We start from the raw sequence: 18,312 nt of genomic DNA, 5'->3' as shown, positions 1-18,312 counted from the left end.
CTCCATAAAACCTGCCATTTCTTTCGAATTTTTCAAATGGCCAGTTTCATTTCCTCTCTTTCACTTTTTAATTACACATTACTACAAATACAACCATTACATCAGAATGGAAACGGCATCACACAACAAATGGGAAGACGATCACTCTGGAGGAGCAGGTGGAGGAGGAGGAGGAGGCGGTCGTCGTCCCATGAGAATGTCAGGTAGAGAAGATGGCGGAGGAGGAGGAGGAGGCAATATACCATTCTCAAAGATGATCTTCGACGGTAAAAGAATGAGAAAGGCTATTCAGAGAAGAACAGTCGATTATAACCATAGTGTTGCTAGATGGATGCAGGTTAGATTCGTTTTCTTATTAAATAAAATACGAGAATTTCTGAAAAATTTGGCTCATGTTTCCTTATTGATTGCTTGGTTTTCTGGTTTGCTTTTGTAGGAGCGTGTATGGATTCGAGACAGACGGGATTCGCGGTACTTAAGGCCTGACCCCAACTTTATCGTTAATGTAAGTGTGTTTTACTAGTAAGTACTAGCGCACGGCTGATGAATTGGTGATTTGATAGATGCTTCCTCCTGTTGCCTACCTCGATAACCCGATTAATGCTGTAACGACTAAATTCATCCACACATCCACCAACAAGATCAGATTTCCTGTCAATGTAGTTCGAGTAAGTCGCTTAGGAATAAACTAGCAAAAAAAAAAAGCTAAGCTTCTGTACCGTACTGTAGTGGACACCCGAAGGTCGTCGATTGATTACAGGCTCTTCCAGTGGCGAATTCACTCTATGGAACGGACTCACGTTCAACTTTGAAACTATCCTCCAGGCGCATGATTCAGCCGTGCGTGCCATGAACTGGTCTCACAATGATAACTGGATGATTACCGGAGATCACAGTGGTATCATCAAATACTGGCAATCCAACATGAGTAATCTGAAAATGTTCCAGGGCCATAAAGAAGCCATCCGTGATCTTACTTTTGCACCTTCTGATACTCGTTTTGCCACCTGCTCAGATGATTCATTGATCAAAATTTGGGATTTCAATACGGGCACTGAAGAAAAGACGCTGACAGGTCACGGTTGGGATGTCAAGTGTGTCGACTGGCATCCTTATAAAGCATTGCTAGCTTCTGGAAGTAAAGATAATCTGATTAAACTGTGGGATCCTAAAACTGCAAAGAACATTACAACACTGTGAGTTGCTCACAATTGCAGTCTGTGTTTACGTTACTAACCCTGCGTGTGCTCACTAGACATGGCCATAAAAACACGGTACTAGCTCTCGAATGGAACCAAAACGGCAACTGGCTAGTTACTGCGGGTAGAGATCAACTGGTCAAGGTGTACGATATCAGAACAATGAAAGAGTTGCAGATCTTTAGAGGCCACAAGAAGGAAATCTGTTGTAAGTATCGATACCTATTTGACAACTTCAATCAATAACCGATTTGTCAATTAGCTGCTAAATGGCATCCTCAACATGAAAGACTGCTAGCTACTGGTGGTTCCGATGGTGCATTGATGTTCTGGATGACCGGCCAAGATCAACCTGTAGGTGAGCAAGAGACAGCACACGAAAGCAACATCTGGTCATTAGACTGGCACCCTGTTGGGCACATACTTGTCAGTGGCTCCAATGATCACACAACTCGTTTTTGGACTCGTCCTAGACCAGGAGAATTGACATCTGATAAGTTTGACTCGAGTCAGCATCATGATGAAGAACCAGCAACTGTCAAAAACGAGGATTATGGTAGACAGCAATTCACAGAGCCTCCTCCCTTTAGGCCTCACAACGCTCAGGGCCCTCACAACAAGGTAGAGCCACCGCCCTTCAGACCAGCCAATATGCCTCGTCCTCCTTCCATCATGGATAACAATGGCCCTCCACCCTTTAGACCCAACAGTAACTTTGGCAACAATGCTCCTCCTCCATTCAGACCTCCACCTCAGCAACATCAAGACATGATGGGCGGCATGATGAGACAGAATCAATCCCTTCCACCTCAACAAATGCAGCACATGCAACACCAGCAGCAACAATTTGATGGAGGATACAGACCACAACAGCAGCAACAAAGAGGAGGCAATCCACGTCAATTTGGCAGAGGAGGCATGCAACAACAGCAGCAGCAAAGACATAACCCCAATGATCGCAATACGCAGCACCAACAAGGATATAGACCTCCTCCTCCCATGATGAATAATAACAACAACAATGGCAGATACAATGACTTTCAGCAACAGCAACCACCGAGAATGATGAACAACAGCAATAACAATATGAACAAGAGACCTTATCCTCAACAGCACCAGCAAGACAATCTGCCAGGATATCGACCTCCTCCTCCTTTCAGCGGTGGTGGCAATGGCAGTGGTGGCGGAAACCAACATCATCACCAACAACAGCAGTTCCAACAGCCAAGAGATTCAAACAAGAAGCCAAGAAGATGGAATTAATATAAAAGATCAATAGAGCTTTATTATTGAAATAAAGAGAATCGTTTGTACATACAGACTAAGCCTTTTTATACTCGTAAAAGTGAGGTGCTAGTTCTGCTAGCCATTCTGGTTCAATGACTGTCAGATCTCTCATGTAGGCTTGTGTTGTCTCCACGACTTCATGGAATACAACACATTTGGGGTTTCTGTTGAACAAGACAGAGTTGGGGTGGATTTGCAGCAACACGCCATCTCGCACTGTTCTGAATCGACCACTGCCATCAGGCTCTGCAATCGCTGCCTGGGAAAAGTAGCCGCTGGTAATGCATTTCCTCACATCTTGACTAGCTGCCAGTCTACCTTCTGCAGTTTTGGGATATTTGGCAGTGGCACTCACCAGAGGTATGTCGAATCGCTTCAGGTACTTCATCAACTGCAATCGAATCGTCATTGCTCTGGATAACGCCTTGAAGTTGAGGAATCGGTCATGGCACCATTTGCCCGATTTGTTGCCCTTGTTGATGAATGCATTGTACACATTGATTAACGATAGACTATCGCCTTCTTCTACCCAGAATTTGCGTCGTGCTTCATGGATCACTTCACGAGGTATTTTAGCAGGCTGAATGAAAATGTTTTGTACAGAGACCATGGCTGCAATGGTGACAATCTCATGACTGCATCCAAACTCTTTTGACGACAACAGTATCTTGCCCAGCATGGGATCTACAGGAAACTCGGCCAATTGCAAACCCAAGGGAATAGTCAATCGACCAACATCGTCCAGTGCTTTCAGGGAGTACAACAGTTCCAGTGCCCTTGTCATGAGTTCCGCAGGCGGCGGGGTGATGAAATCAAATCGAAGCACATTATCAATACCCAAAGCCTTTAATTGTAAAATCACAGGTGCCAAATTGCTCCTACAAACGTGATTCAAATGAGTCTTCAGTCTTACAGGGCCATATCCTTTGCTTACCTTTGAATTTCGGGTATACTTGTGTCTCTGAGTGTATTGTAAGTTTCTTCTGTGTATAGTCGAAATGCTTTTCCAGGCTTGACACGGCCAGCACGACCAGCTCTCTGTAAAGCAGAGGCTTTTGATATAGGTGTTACAACGAGTGCCTCCATTCCGGTTTTCGGGTTGTATGCACGGACCTGGTGGAACGGGTATGAGACACTTTGAATAACCCTCTTTTGAAGAATGCCACTTACCTTGACAAAGCCGGTATCTATAACGTATACAACACCCTCTAAGGTAACTGAAGCTTCTGCAATATTTGTCGATACAATCACTTTTCTAGTGTACTTGGGTGTGGGTTCAAAAACTTGCAATTGCTCTTCAATAGTAAGACCAGCATAAAGAGGAAGAGGCATCACAGACAAGCTATTCTTTGGTAACCTATGGTTTGAGCAGTGTATCAGTAAACGCACTCTGATAAAAATCCTTGCCATTGAAAACTCACGTCTGTCCTCTCTCGTACACTTCGGAAACGACCTTGTCAATCTCTTCTCTGCCTGTCATGAATATCAAGATGTCGCCTGCTGGTTCCTTCATGTGGATATCAAACACAGTTTGTATACACTTTTCGACGTAATCCACCACAGGCCTGTCAACGTACAAGATGTCGACGGGGAACATTCTTCCTTCCAAAGAGATGATAGTAGCAGTGTCCTTTGATGGATTTCGAGTAGTGTTTGTGTTGAAGAACCCATAAAACTGTTCTGCATCCATGGTGGCAGAAGATATAATCACTCGCAACTCTGGTCTCTTTTTCTGAATTCTGCAAAAAGATATCGTTGAGTATCCCTGTCATTCTAACACAACACAACTCACTTTTTAATGACACCAATCAGTATGTCAGTGTACAAGCTTCTTTCGTGCGCTTCATCCACCATAATGACAGAGTATTTGGTCAAGAGAGGATCTACCATGGTCTCACGAAACAGCATACCGTCTGTCATGTACTTGATCTTGGTTCTGTCGCTCGTTTGATCATCGAATCGAATCAAGTATCCCACTTCGGCTCCAACACTGCAATTCATTTCCTCTGCTACTCTTTGTGCCACTGACGTTGCTGCAATTCGACGAGGCTACAATGGCTGTGAGATTCAAGTAGTTGATTTACGGCATATATCATACCTGAGTACAGGCAATTTGCTTTCCTTTACTTGCCCATCCTGATTCCATTAGATATTGAGGAATTTCTAGAGAACATTGCATAAATAATAGACTCGATAAAGTGAGCATTTTGACGTACGTGTTGTCTTTCCGCTACCCGTTTGACCTACAACGATGACAGTTTGATACTTTTCTAATAGGTATAACAGCTCTCTTCTCAATTTGAAAACGGGCAGTCGCTCTCGTTGTTGAGTAAGTGTCAAGTGGCGATATTGCTTTTCTGCGTGAGCGACAACTGCTTCGCCTGTTTCGTTCTCTGTGTCTCTATCTAATGTGCTGCCTGTGGCATGATTGCATTGTACGTTGTTAATTGAATGAGCCAGATTGTGTCATTTTCCATTCATCCTTACCAGGGGCAACAGCTCCAGGCTTCCAAAATGACATTTGCTTGTTCTATCAAAGTATAAAAAGGCAAAGTTATCTGATGCAAAATGCGCTTTTTATACGACTTTCGTGACGGTGGGGTACAAGGAATCACCACAATGGTAACCACAATGTGCTATAGCCTCTGACACTAAATGCTACAGTTTGATGTTCGCTTATTCTTTTCATCTTGTTGAAATTATCTCGTCATTTCAGAAATCTCATCACCAAAATAATGCTTGATACCAAACTTTAGTAATAGATGCCATTTCAGGTAAAAATCTCCCCACAACAGCAACTTGAAGCACAAATGTTAGAAAGCCAGTTATTAGAAACTGCTCTAGCAAGACAAGACATCGAGTTCAACAGATAATTTATATATTACATGAAATATAGTCTAATATTTGCAGTTGCCAACCCATCTAGGCATTGGGATGACTTCACGAACATTTTCTAAACCAGTGAGCCACAGTAACAAACGCTCGAAGCCAATACCGTAACCACCATGAGGAGCGCTGCCGTATTTACGTAAATCAAGGTACCATTGATAATCCTCCATGTTCATTTTAGCATCCTTCATCTTTTGTTCCAAGATCTGATATCGTTCTTCACGCATAGAACCCCCAACAAGTTCTCCAATGCCAGGCAGTAACAAATCAAAGCATCCCACCGTCTTTCCGTCTGAATTGGCTCTCATGTAGAAAGGCTTCAGTTCTGAGGGATAGTCAGTAACAAAGACAGGTTGGCCACAGTATTCTGATGCTAAATAACGCTCATGCTCTGATTGAAGACTGGATCCCCACGTCGTAGGAAACTTGAACTTGTTCTTCTCCTTATCTTGCACCTTTTGCAACACGTCGATGGCCTCTGTGTATGTCATTCTTGCAAATGGTTTGTCAACACTTTTGTGTAATCGCTCTAATAATGACTTGTCGACCCATTGATTGAAAAACTCGAGATCCTCGCTACAGGTATCCAGTACATGACGCGTGGTTTGTTGTACACTGCCCTCTGTCACATCAAGTAAGGGTGCTAATTCATCGATAAAGGCCATTTCCGCTTCCAACATCCAAAATTCAGACAAATGACGGGATGTCAATGATTCCTCTGCTCTAAACACGGGTCCAAATGTGTAGACACGAGACATGGCTGAAGCTGTGATCTCTGCATGTAATTGTCCAGATACTGTTAGATACACTGGCTTTTTGAAGAATTCCACTGGATCTGTTGTATCGATGGGAGAGACCTTGAAAACTTCTCCGCCCCCTTCACAATCATGCGATGTCAAAATGGGTGTGTTTGTCAATATGAATTCTTGATCTCTAAAGAAATCTCGGAGCCCCTCGCTGGCAGCATTTCTAACTCTGAGAACTGCACTTCCTGTATTGCCACGCATTCTCAAATGTCCAATGCTTCTTAGAAACTCTGTAGAATGACGCTTCTTTTGCAATGGATACGTCTGTTCTGTAGTCAGTCACCTCTTCATATATCGCATATGATCACTGAGATATATTACGTACCGAATCGCATTCGCCCAGCACTTTAATGCTATCTACTTTTAGTTCTTTGCTTTGTTCCTTGCCGGGACTAGGTATTAATGAACCATGCAATTCGACACAGGCACCAGTTGACAATCTATATTGGTTTCCTCAAATGTTCAATGCATTTATCTTGTCAATACAAAGGACATCTCTTACTTTTCTGCATCTTCGCCGCTAAGAATTGCTTGAATGCCTTTCAAGTTGGAGCCATCATTGATAGTAGCAAAGCTAACTTGCTTTTGTTTGCGCACAGAACGAATCCAGCCTCGGACAGCTACATTGGCGCTATCCTCACTGAGCAATGTCTTGATGGTTTTGTTAAGTAAGATTGGTTTCGTTGTTGAGTAATTGACTTTCTGTATAAGTTGTGGTATGTTGAAACGATTCATGTTTATTTCGGCAAGCAATATGAAAGGTAAGGGGTAAGATGTCAAGGATCTTATTTTCGCTTTTGCTGGGTTCCGTCCACCATTTCGCATCTCGAGAGCGTTGAAAGCCAGATCAATGTTGAACATCTCTATAGCAACATGATGTCACTTTATAAAAGCTACATATTTGACAGTTATGGTTGCTGTGGAGACACACCTGACAGATGTATCGTATCAAATGATTCGAGAGCTCATATGGAAGTTTTTCTAGAGACCAAGCATGATAGATTCCATGAGAAACCATCAACATCTTGTCAGGGTATGATGTTTAACTAGTCACATTTAGCCCTTCATTCCCTTACTTCTTTGACCTCGCCTGAGTCTGGGGTGTGGTCGAGTTTAGCGTTGAAAAAAAAAAAAATAGTCGAGGAGCGGCTATTTCAGAAAAATAGAAAAAAAAAAAAAAACTTGGTGTAGGGTACCATCTACATTGAAAATTTCTCTTTTCTTCCTATATTTCCTTTCAAAAACAAGAAATAAAGCTCGTATAATCAACCATGGCTACACCCGAGACATCCCCAGTATCACCCAGAATGTTTTCTCCTCTCTCTGGCTCCTTTGGCCTCAAGGACCAAAAGCCTGCTGGTTCTCCTTGGAACCCTCTTCAATGGCCCACTTGGTTTACCTACCAAAAAGGACGCCTTAACTTGCCTAGCCCTGGAAAGTTCGAAAGACTTCATGGCGAAGTTACCAAAGGTAAATGGTAAATGGGTGATTTTATCTGCCAAGTATTAACACATCTCGGGCTTTGCAGAGGTCTTCACCACCAATTACCTTTTTGATGGTGCTCAAGCCAACATTGTCAAAGAACTTTCCGGTAACTTTCACGTTCAACATCAATTCTCTTTAGGCTCTCAAGTTATGCCTCCCATGTACAACTTCATGTCTGGTTACATGACTGAAAGAGTAAGTGATTTATAGGCTGATTGCTGTGCGAAATGTGTATTCCCATAAGACTGGATTTTGACATTTCCTTGCTTCCATAGACCATGTTGCAAGGTACTATGGATAACGACACCAACCTCAACGGCGTATTCAGACATGCCTGGTCTCCTTACTCTGTTACCAAGGTCGTCGCACAGGTAATTTAGAGGATGACACATTGCTAGACGACAAGAGAGTAATACCTATCACAATAGCTCACCAACATGCCCGGTCATTCCATGCTTCAAGTTGAACAAGAAGTCAACGGATCAGATTACTCCATGACATTCAAGACCATGAACCCCAATCCTTTGGAGTTGACTGGCCTCTACATGGCCTCTTACCTTCAATCTGTCTCTCAACGTTTGGTTGTTGGATCTGAGATTGTCTTGCAACGTCCTACTCCTGACATGGAGGAAACAGCCATGTCTCTTGTTGGTAAATATACAGGCAACGATTATATTGCTACTGCACAATTCCAAGGCGTTGGCGCGATACAAGCCAGTTATTATCAACGCATTAACGAGAAGGTTGATTTTGGTGTCGAACTCAATTTGATGGTTCAAGGTGGTCGTAGAGAGGCTGTTGCTACTGTTGGTGGTAAATTTGACTTTAGACAAGCTACTTTCAGAGGTCAAATCGATACTACCGGTAGAGTTTCTGCTGTTTTAGAAGAAAAGATGGCTCCTGGCTTCTCTTTCCTCATCAGTGGTGATTTAGATCATATGAAGGTAAGTAGTTCAGCATGTTGTGTTTTATAGCAAAGTTACTAATTCATTTGAACAGGGCCAAAGCAAGTTTGGTGTTGGTATCATGTTGTCCGCTTAGATTAGATTTTAATCATTCCTGTATCATTTTTTCTATAAATGCTTGGTGTGTTTTTATATATTGTCCCATTTCTCTCTTTCTCCCACTCTTACTTTCCATCTTTCTATTTGTGTACAAAACCAAAATCAAAAAAGCCTTTAAAAGCGTATTACTCTTTTCTTTTTTTTTATTCCTAATAAACAATATACATACAGAAATAAGTTTTTCACTGTGCTTTTATTAGTAGAACAATAATATGAATGAGCTTTGAAGGGATGAAATCAATAAAAAGGGGGATAAAAAAAATACTTGAAATGAATGTTGCATTGTGCTGTGAAATTGAAATGAAAAAGAAAAAAGTCTATAGTGAAATGATGGTTTACTCCTGGCCGAAACCAACAGTTTCCTCTACAGCCATTGTCAGTTTGGCAACAAGGGATTCGTACGTCTTGTATGGTGGCATGTCAATACGATTGAAGCTATTAAATGCGTCAGTTTATAAGGGTTACATGAAACAGACTTGTCTTAATAATTACCATGTATGTGCTTTAGGTAACTGAGTCACCTCGCCTGCTTTTTCAATGGTGAATCGTCTGGGACCATCGCTTCCTTGAAGATCTTTGAAACCATTGACTGGAATACGAGAGGTGCCAGTGGTGAATTGCAGTAATCTAGACTTCTTTTCACTATCCCAGGTACGAATACACTGCCAGAACCATTGGATAACATCATCCTGCTCGGTATATCCTCTGTAATCAGTGTGCTTTTTCCAGTCATCTACATCGATTTCTGCAATGCCACCAATGAGCAGTTCCAATTCACGTTCATCAAACACATTGATGAGATCTTGAGGGATCAGCTGATTGAAGCCTTCTTTGAAAGCTTTAAATTGCTCTTCAACACGCTTAGAAATACGCCATTCAGTGACCAAACTGCAGATGGCATGTTAGCTCCTACATCTAGCATACATCTCGAATACACTTACTCGACATATTCCTTCTTGTTTTCTTCTGTCACTTCAATGTCTCGTCCACCGTTCTTCAGATCAACAGTGACCATTTCACCGAAACGATCGTCGTCTACAGAGAACGTCAAATCAAGGACATCCGTAATGTCATTGTCACTGGAAATCTTGGTCAGTGTTTGGTTCCGGGTCACAATCAATGAAAAACTTACAGAATCCACATTAGACTGCGGTAAAATTCAGCATCTACACTTTCCATGTTGGCAACAAGCACCTTCTTGTTCAAGATCATACGATATAGCGACACAATGAAGAAGGCGTCCAAGAAACGACGATGAAAGATGGCCAAACCGACCACACGACCAATGAATCTGAAGTAGTTCAAATGCTCGGGATTGATACCAGAGTGAGGGTTGATTTGGAGTGTGTAGTTGTCATGAGCAGAGTACTCAAACAAACAATAGAACGGGTTGAACATCTCGTGAGACAGCAAGAAGAAGAATTCTCTCGAAAGACCACCGTAGTCCAAACCATCTTCTCCCTCAAACTTGATCATGAGTCGTTTCTTGAGATCAGCGGGCACTTGTCTCATCACCTCGGCATAAGCATCTTCAAAGATATGATCACGTCTCACCTTGATATGGCATTGACCAGGCACAGGGCGCAGAGCAGGCTGAGAACGGAAGTAGATCAACTTGCGGCGGAAATCTCTCTTGTACTGAGGCACGTTCTGATCCAGACTACTGGGCAATCGTGGGTCATCCCATGTGGTCGTCTTGGTATTATGGTCTACGAAATAAACTCTGCCGGTACTTGTCAAACGCATCTCCCAGCCCGAAGGTAATGGGCCCAGTTGGGATACAGGTTGCACCTGCACTTGCAGATTAGATCCGGGGCCAATCGTATTGATATACTGTTGACGTCTAGGATCTACCCAAGTTGTAGTACGAGTATTATGATCGACAAAATAAGGACGGCCTTCGGGATTCGTGCGCATTTCCCAACCTGGTGGTAATGGGCCAGATCCAGCTGTTGTCATGTTATTTTGAACGCCAACAACACCACCTGGATTGCTATTCGCTGGGGGAGTCGTAGCTGCGGCAGATGCAGCTGTAGCCGCAGCGACATGGGATTGTGATTGGCGATTTGTCTCTGCAAGAGAGGTAGTGCTGTTGTTTGCGCTGGACCTTTCTTCGGGTAAACCTCGAGCATTGTGTCTGCGTCTCTCCAATTCGGTCTGATTTTGTTGGTCTTGAGCAGTTCTGGCTCTAATGGAGAACAAGCATTAATAAAGAGTACTGAGCTACATCAAATGGATACTTTACGAAGGTCGCTTCCATGTGGTTGTTCTATTGTTGTGGTCAACGTAGTATGGTCTGCCTAAATGATCAACTCTTCTTTCCCATCTGTAAATAGAGACTTTGTTAGACAATAGCCTCTAGGGACAGCTGATACTATTTCTTACCCTTCCGGCAAATCACTGTTTCTGGCATCGTCGTCCGTGGAAGATGAAGTGGCGGTTGCAGGCGTATGTGATGGTGGAGCAGTAGTTGGAATTGACGTCTGTGCTTGTGGTTGCGAATTGGTTTCGATTGAATGACTAGAGGCATTACGGGCAACAGAGCTGCGAGAAGTCGATACCAGGGTATTGGTACCATTTCTGATGGGAGCATTGACGTTGGTTGATATGTTCAAAATGAGTTTCCCTTGAATAGTGTCATGGTTGTTTGATTTCTTCAAGTCAAGTGTCAACATTTCTACATTGACATGCTTAGTAACAGCAGATGCAAATAAATTGATCATGAATATTACCATCGCCACCAACATCAAGGTCAAATACGCTCGACACTTGCACATTTATCACACCTAGAAATCCTTGATCCTTCTTTTTGAACTTCTTTTGATCAAACACTTGAACTGCAATCACACTGGAGTTGTTGACTTGTCTATTTGTGTGCGCTCAAAATTAGCAAAGGTAGATACTAAGCAGCACTGTATACTCACAAGTCAAAGCTCTCATTCCAATAAGGGTTCAGTGTCTTTTTCATTACGGTTGTTGTGTGGGTCTGTTCACCATCCACAGTTACTACAGCTATTTGCAAGAGAAAGATGTCAAAAGATGAGCTACGAATGACGATTGAAAATGCAGTATATTACCAAATGGGTCAGGCATTTTGAAGAAGAGATCCTTCTTAACAAGACCATCAGCAGCAATGACTGTAAGTCGAACAGTCCTTGTTGAGCTTGGCATGGTTGATCAAAAGCCTGTTAATATGTTGTTGTACAAGAGAAAAAAAAATATATAAAAAGCAATCAAGAAAAGCCTTTTTTTAGAGGAATTACAATGCGGACAATAGAATAGTGGATGCGTCAGCTATAATCACACAGCGATTGAGATCCCTCAATACATGCTTGAATGGCCATACATCTGTCACCATGTCAATTAAAGCCAAAGACCTAGTCTTGTAAAAGAACATTGGTTTGAGAGCACATTGCAATTTTCGACCAAGAAATATTCCATACCAATGTCCACGCTTAATACTACAGAATGATGGGATATGGTTGCAAGTATTACAGAAACCATCCGCTTTCAAATGTGGTTTTCGATCAAAGAACTATTCCCAGCGATCACCCAGGAGAATGCCAATGACATGATATATCATACCACATATTCAAGTACTATCAATAACGTGTCATTTTGGCCAATCCAGACCATAAGAATGTGTTTACAAGCATGCTCATGAAATCCTGAGTGAAGAAAAAAAACGACAAGCCTGAAATTATATCAACGATAATGCCCACAATTGACTCAACCCTCAAATGAGATTGGAGCCCAATGGAAAATACCTCGACACATACCGAAATAGCTTTTCAGCCAGTAGCAATTGTCTCTTTTAAACGAATTAATGATATGTATACTGCCTATATGCCATTTTGAAATGCTGCAAATCATGAATGGGAAGTTGCGATTACATACATTTTGGTGGTGAACCAGGTTGACTGGTGTTTTCAGATATAAAAATGCCCAGCAAAAGCAAAAGAAAGTATTTGGGCTAATCAATTGTTTTTCAATTCTATGATCCCCATTTAATCAGTATCGTAATCATAATTGTCATCATCAGAAAGGCATTTAGGTCGGCCAGCAGCAATGCCGCCGCCAAAATAGATTTAAGCTCAGTTTATTTTTTTTCTGTTCAAGATTGGACAAATTCTGTCTTTTTCCGACTTGATCAAGCTCTTTTTCGAAATTCGACTATATAAATTGTGATGATCATCCGATGCTTCCTAATACACTCTTGGGGTACTTTTCAAGGCGCTTCCAATGATGCCAAGTAAAACGGATGTTTTGAGTGAACATAATGAGCAATTTCAAAAAGTATGAAGTAAGGTTTTTGGCCAAAATGTCGAAATTTTGCATATGAAAACCTGATAAAAGTGGTTTCAGACGTTGCTTTGGATCGAGAGAAATATTTTGGTTCAATATATACCATAGTAAAAGTCTTTATTTTCAAGGTGAAAAATGCGATCGTTTGATTTTTGATGAAAACCGTGAGGTACCCCTCATGGTTTTTGGTCGGTTTTTGGACATGTTTTTTTTTGGGCCAAAAAGTTGAGCAAAGGTGTCAGGAAGTTACTACTACTCGAGTACAATTGTTTGGTGTCATTCCGGCGGCTCAGAAAGGCCCATATGTCAAGATAGGAAGGCTTGAAAGCTGTCAATTTGGTTATATTTCATAAGTTTGATTATCTTTTAATAGCATACTAGAAAACTACGAAAAAAACATCGCCGTAGCTAATCAGCGATCAGAATTCTATCTCTCGAGAACATAACGCATTCAATCCAAGTAATATCTTGCCTGCTATTTGGCTGTGGATAGAGTGATTTGTAGCTTCAAGGTAACATTTGGTAACATTAACCTTAATAAAGAGGGGTTTTCCGTAGCGAAGCAAATGTGCAGAACCATAGTATTCAAGCAGTAAATTTGGTTTTTCATTTTTATTATTATCAAGCTTACCAACAGCATAACGCATCAAAATCTGCATAATTTAGCTTTACCGAAATCAATATACCTCCTATTCGAATTGGAAATTGCACAGGCTGCACAGCTGACCTTCCAGAAAACTACAGCTACCAAAGATGTGATTCATGCTGTGTAAATAAAAGCTATACCGCAAAAATATAACAAGTTGACAGCTTTCAAGCCTTCCTATCTTGACATATGGGCCTTTCTGAGCCGCCGGAATGACACCAAACAATTGTACTCGAGTAGTAGTAACTTCCTGACACCTTTGCTCAACTTTTTGGCCCAAAAAAAAACATGTCCAAAAACCGACCAAAAACCATGAGGGGTACCTCACGGTTTTCATCAAAAATCAAACGATCGCATTTTTCACCTTGAAAATAAAGACTTTTACTATGGTATATATTGAACCAAAATATTTCTCTCGATCCAAAGCAACGTCTGAAACCACTTTTATCAGGTTTTCATATGCAAAATTTCGACATTTTGGCCAAAAACCTTACTTCATACTTTTTGAAATTGCTCATTATGTTCACTCAAAACATCCGTTTTACTTGGCATCATTGGAAGCGCCTTGAAAAGTACCCCAAGAGTGTATTAGGAAGCATTTTTTTTTTTTTTTTTTGTAGGGGAGTCGAGCTCCAGGTTTTTATTTAAAGTCCTTTAAATGTCATACTGAGGGATAGAAAAGACTGTTGGTGGACCCAATGTCTGCAATGAAGGGGAATAAGAAATTTTGAACTAAGTTGGGAAAGAAATCTACTACTAATAAGGTGCGAAACCTAGAGCCAATGCAATCTTGCGGAAATCGTCAAAAATAGAGAATGGATAAGAATACAAAACACCAAACGAGGACATCAGTACTACGTCAAAAATTCAGACAACTTGCGTTCACCAGGATTTGAACCGGGGATCCTCCCGTTGGCATACGGGAGTTCTACCACTTCGCCCTACCACCAGGGACTGTATTAGGAAGCATCGGATGATCATCACAATTTATATAGTCGAATTTCGAAAAAGAGCTTGATCAAGTCGGAAAAAGACAGAATTTGTCCAATCTTGAACAGAAAAAAAATAAACTGAGCTTAAATCTATTTTGGCGGCGGCATTGCTGCTGGCCGACCTAAATGCCTTTCTGATGATGACAATTATGATTACGATACTGATTGAATGGGGATCATAGAATTGAAAAACAATTGATTAGCCCAAATACTTTTTCTGGTGGGTTTTTCCTCATAAGGGTGTCTTTTACAATGGCAATATCCCAAAAACGTCGCTGTAGATCTTACACTAGTCCTGTATTTGCGCATGAACAGTTTTATGCGCCATCTTAAGAGCATCAGCAGTAGCGAATGGTATGACAAATCTACTATCAGAAAATGGAGATTGTGGTGTACAAATGCTGCACAAAACTCGAATTTTCTTTTACATCGTCTCAATAATAGGCTCCGTTTAACATCAGTGTAAGCAAAAAGGATGCTAAGGTAGATACCTTCTCCTCCTGGCTCTGATATAGCCTTTCTTTTACTAAATAATAATTGGTTGTTTAAAGTCTACTTGATATGCCAAAATGTTATAATATCTGATTTAAAATGTCTTTGGCGAGAGCCCACAGGGCGTCGCCGACATCAAGCGTAGCGAAATAGATCGGTTAGTTATATAATACTACGAAACTAACGACTTATCAAGATTTTACCAGGCAATCGTCTGCTGTAAGGCAATTTCAAGTACAACAAGCAGTGCAATCTCAGATTGATGAAATTGCTACTACATGCCATCTCTTAAACATCTTTATTCTTATCTTACAATGCATGATGGCCTGTCATGAGCCGCTTTTACAAGATATTACTATTTAGAAATGGAGCGTCTCGTGGCTATTGATTTTCATTTGATTTTATCGATTCTTAGAGCTCAAACTAGTGATTACTAAATAAAGATTGAACATGTGCGACTTTTCTTACAACGTCTACAAGGATTGTGATAATTTAGCCTCGCAAACAACAGATACAAGTAAAAAGTTTGATTTTGGAGCATCATGTTAAGTATATCATCTTGAGAATTTTATCAGATGAAATCTTATGAGGAGACATTCCTTTGAAAAATATGTAAAGAAAATGACATTTGGGACAAATGGAGCTGTCAATTTATAGCTGATCGAAACCTCTCTCAAGTCACATTCAGAAACACACTAAATCAAAGATATGTCTGCGACTTATTTCACGGGTAACTCAATGAGATGATGCCATTGTATAAGACTAAATACCTGCAATCTGACGTAGTATAGTGTCTTGCTAGCACGAAAATTGTTCAGTTACTTTGACGAAGCGACAAAGAAGATTAATCATTGATTTAAACACATCTCTCGCTCGCTGAACATTTCAAGCAATCTGTATCATGTGATGACAAGTGACATTTGCTATAAATGTCTGAATCAGAGCCTTTAAGTGGGCAATCTGTGGATGTTACCCACACACAAAGACACCCATTGTATGTAGCAAGGCACAATAATGATCCAATTACTGCAGTTTCAAAAAATCCTGATATCTTCGCGCTCTCCCAGATTTCTGTAACATCTGATGGATTAAACTACGCTTGAATGGCCAAGATTCTTTCCAGGTTGGTAGCTCAGCCATGGTGGGCTAAAGGATGCTGTTGGATGAGATTAGTGTACCTTCTCAGATACAGCAAAGCAGAAGTAAAGTAAAATTGCCACTTATTTCGGTGAGCTTTGGATCTAGACACTCATCTACATCTTGAACACAGCGAACTCGTTGGATGACACATGTGTAGTGTAAAGTTTAATATATAGGCATTTGTTCATTTGCGTAACTTGATCGTTTGGCTTTTAGGGTTACAAATATACCACTATAAACAAAAGTATATATGTAGGAAGTTGAGATCAAATTGCTTGAATGTATAAAAAATAAAGCTTTTTATTTTCAAATGATTTTTTCGAGAATATGTATATATACAATAACATATCGCATTTAATAATTAAGATCAAGCTGTCAATCCCAATGCAGTGCTCTTTGATAACCCAGTTACCAAATCATACTGTAATAGAAGAAACGCTAGAAAATGAAAATGAAAATAGGATAAAGTCGTAGGTATTTCGTCAATTTTTGAGGGGGGGAAAATATCAAACATAAAGAGAAAAGTAGGATCATCGACATAAAATCTTGTTTTTCCTTTTTTAGGCAGTTGTAGCAATTTACAACTTGGATTCCTTGCGGGCAGCAGTGGCAGTAATGAGGCCTATTCAAAAAAAAAAAATGAATGGAATCAGTTTCTTTCCAATTCACTCAACATCCCATTATAAACACTTACCGGAAGGATCAGCTTGAGGGTGGTAAACTTCCATGTTCTTACCGGCATTGTCAATGTTGAACTTGCTCATGTCGACACCAACGTAATGCTTGTTGGGCAAAGCATAAGAGACTTCAGCAACAGCGGGGAACTTAGCCAAGATTTGCTGTTGCATGAGGTAGAGAGTAGCTTGGACGGAAGCAGAGTCATCCTTGGCAAAGGTATCACAAGTGATTTGCTTGACACCAGCATGGATGGCCTTGAAATCAACATTGCGGAGAGTGGAAGGAGACTTGGAGACAAAAGTCCACTTACAGTCAACAGCAGTAGAGAAGATACGATCCCAAACAGGAACCAAAGTGGTGTATTCATCAGTGTAGAAACCGTGGAAAGCAGAGCCGGTAGTCTTGAGGACGAGGAGCTTGTCAAGACCAGAGGTAATGCGGACTTCGTTACCAGCACGATAATGGTGAACACTGGTGGTTTGGATATCCTCACCATCACGGACGAAAGAGTGGTTGTGGGGCTTACCATCAACAATAAGACGAGTCCACTTGTGCTTGATGATGTCAACGAAAGCACCAGAGATGTGGGGATATTGCTTCAAGACATGTTCAGTGATTTCTTGACCAAAGACTTCAATGTTATCGACGTTTTGGCTACGCTTGGCCACGATGTTGACAGTGTTCTTGCAGGTGTCGGTGGTGACAACAACAGAGTTATCGGCCTTGGTGTAAGAGGTCTCGATATCACCTTCCAACAAAAGTCTGACCTACAAGTCGAAACAGCAGAATGAGATCCCATGTCAAGCAATGTCAAGATGATTGCAATAAACTTACAGTGAGTTCGGTACAGTGTTGAACGCTACCCTCCCTGTAGACTCTCATAAGGCGGACGAGGTCCTTACCGTAGCGGGCTTTCTTGAGGTAAACGTTGGCGTTGTTGGCAGACATTGTTGGAATATAAATTGATAGTATTTAAGATATAGAAGAAGAAAAAAAGGATGATTTCGAAAAAGATAGATCCTTTTTATATGAATTTCTTCAATATAAGTGTAACACAATCTGTGCGATTATACTGGTATATTTGCCATGATTCAACTCCAGTAAGGACTTGTAGATTTTAGTCTAATGATTGGTATTTTTCTTTCGATATACAACTTCCCAATCATTCGTGAGAAATGAAGTTTTCAGCTTTTTGATGGATTTCCATTCTTTTATTAGTGGCGTGATTCTTTTTTCTGTTAAATGAAAGTATAATTTCACTGCTTAAACATTTATCATTTGATATGATGTGCATATGCTATCTTGTGTGTATCAGAGTATATTTGATAT

The 18,312-nt window shown here is 40.9% G+C and overlaps 6 protein-coding genes across 6 annotated transcripts; 2 read left to right on the top strand and 4 right to left on the bottom strand.

Annotated features, from left to right (window-relative positions):
• Positions 1-106: 106 nt before the first annotated feature.
• Positions 107-2,462, top strand: ATC70_004746 (uncharacterized protein; the record flags this gene model as incomplete). Its single annotated transcript, XM_064824046.1, has 6 exons — positions 107-337; positions 437-505; positions 564-668; positions 730-1,196; positions 1,256-1,407; positions 1,462-2,462. The coding sequence occupies 6 exons, from the start codon at positions 107-109 to the stop codon at positions 2,460-2,462; spliced, it is 2,025 nt and encodes a 674-aa protein (XP_064676982.1).
• A 58-nt stretch (positions 2,463-2,520) lies between these two features.
• On the bottom strand, positions 2,521-5,007 carry ATC70_004745 (Plasma membrane ATPase; the record flags this gene model as incomplete). The annotated part of the gene is made up of 8 exons (XM_064824045.1): positions 2,521-3,364; positions 3,421-3,599; positions 3,657-3,843; positions 3,908-4,225; positions 4,279-4,535; positions 4,585-4,649; positions 4,703-4,903; positions 4,974-5,007. The coding sequence occupies 8 exons, from the start codon at positions 5,005-5,007 to the stop codon at positions 2,521-2,523; spliced, it is 2,085 nt and encodes a 694-aa protein (XP_064676981.1).
• Positions 5,008-5,383: 376 nt separating this feature from the next.
• On the bottom strand, positions 5,384-6,916 carry BCK1_2 (mitogen-activated protein kinase kinase kinase; the record flags this gene model as incomplete). The annotated part of the gene is made up of 3 exons (XM_064824044.1): positions 5,384-6,445; positions 6,507-6,621; positions 6,684-6,916. The coding sequence occupies 3 exons, from the start codon at positions 6,914-6,916 to the stop codon at positions 5,384-5,386; spliced, it is 1,410 nt and encodes a 469-aa protein (XP_064676980.1).
• Positions 6,917-7,452: 536 nt separating this feature from the next.
• MOB2_2 (Maintenance of ploidy protein mob2) lies at positions 7,453-8,707 on the top strand (the record flags this gene model as incomplete). Its single annotated transcript, XM_064824043.1, has 5 exons — positions 7,453-7,651; positions 7,710-7,861; positions 7,942-8,037; positions 8,095-8,610; positions 8,666-8,707. 5 exons carry the CDS (start codon positions 7,453-7,455, stop codon positions 8,705-8,707), a joined length of 1,005 nt encoding a protein of 334 aa, XP_064676979.1.
• A 358-nt stretch (positions 8,708-9,065) lies between these two features.
• ATC70_004742 (uncharacterized protein) lies at positions 9,066-11,901 on the bottom strand (the record flags this gene model as incomplete). Its single annotated transcript, XM_064824042.1, has 9 exons — positions 9,066-9,165; positions 9,223-9,618; positions 9,672-9,809; positions 9,863-10,918; positions 10,976-11,056; positions 11,116-11,407; positions 11,463-11,596; positions 11,655-11,742; positions 11,808-11,901. 9 exons carry the CDS (start codon positions 11,899-11,901, stop codon positions 9,066-9,068), a joined length of 2,379 nt encoding a protein of 792 aa, XP_064676978.1.
• A 4,982-nt stretch (positions 11,902-16,883) lies between these two features.
• ATC70_004741 (uncharacterized protein) lies at positions 16,884-17,931 on the bottom strand (the record flags this gene model as incomplete). The annotated part of the gene is made up of 3 exons (XM_064824041.1): positions 16,884-16,927; positions 17,000-17,750; positions 17,818-17,931. The coding sequence occupies 3 exons, from the start codon at positions 17,929-17,931 to the stop codon at positions 16,884-16,886; spliced, it is 909 nt and encodes a 302-aa protein (XP_064676977.1).
• Between the last annotated feature and the right edge of the window lie 381 nt (positions 17,932-18,312).

The sequence above is a fragment of the Mucor velutinosus genome (assembly GCF_035048745.1).
Source record: "Mucor velutinosus strain NIH1002 chromosome Unknown tig00001542, whole genome shotgun sequence".
In the NCBI taxonomy this organism is placed as follows: Eukaryota; Fungi; Mucoromycota; class Mucoromycetes; order Mucorales; family Mucoraceae; genus Mucor; species Mucor velutinosus.
Note: the sequence above shows the minus strand (reverse complement) of the source record. Positions and strands in the feature narration are given on the sequence as shown.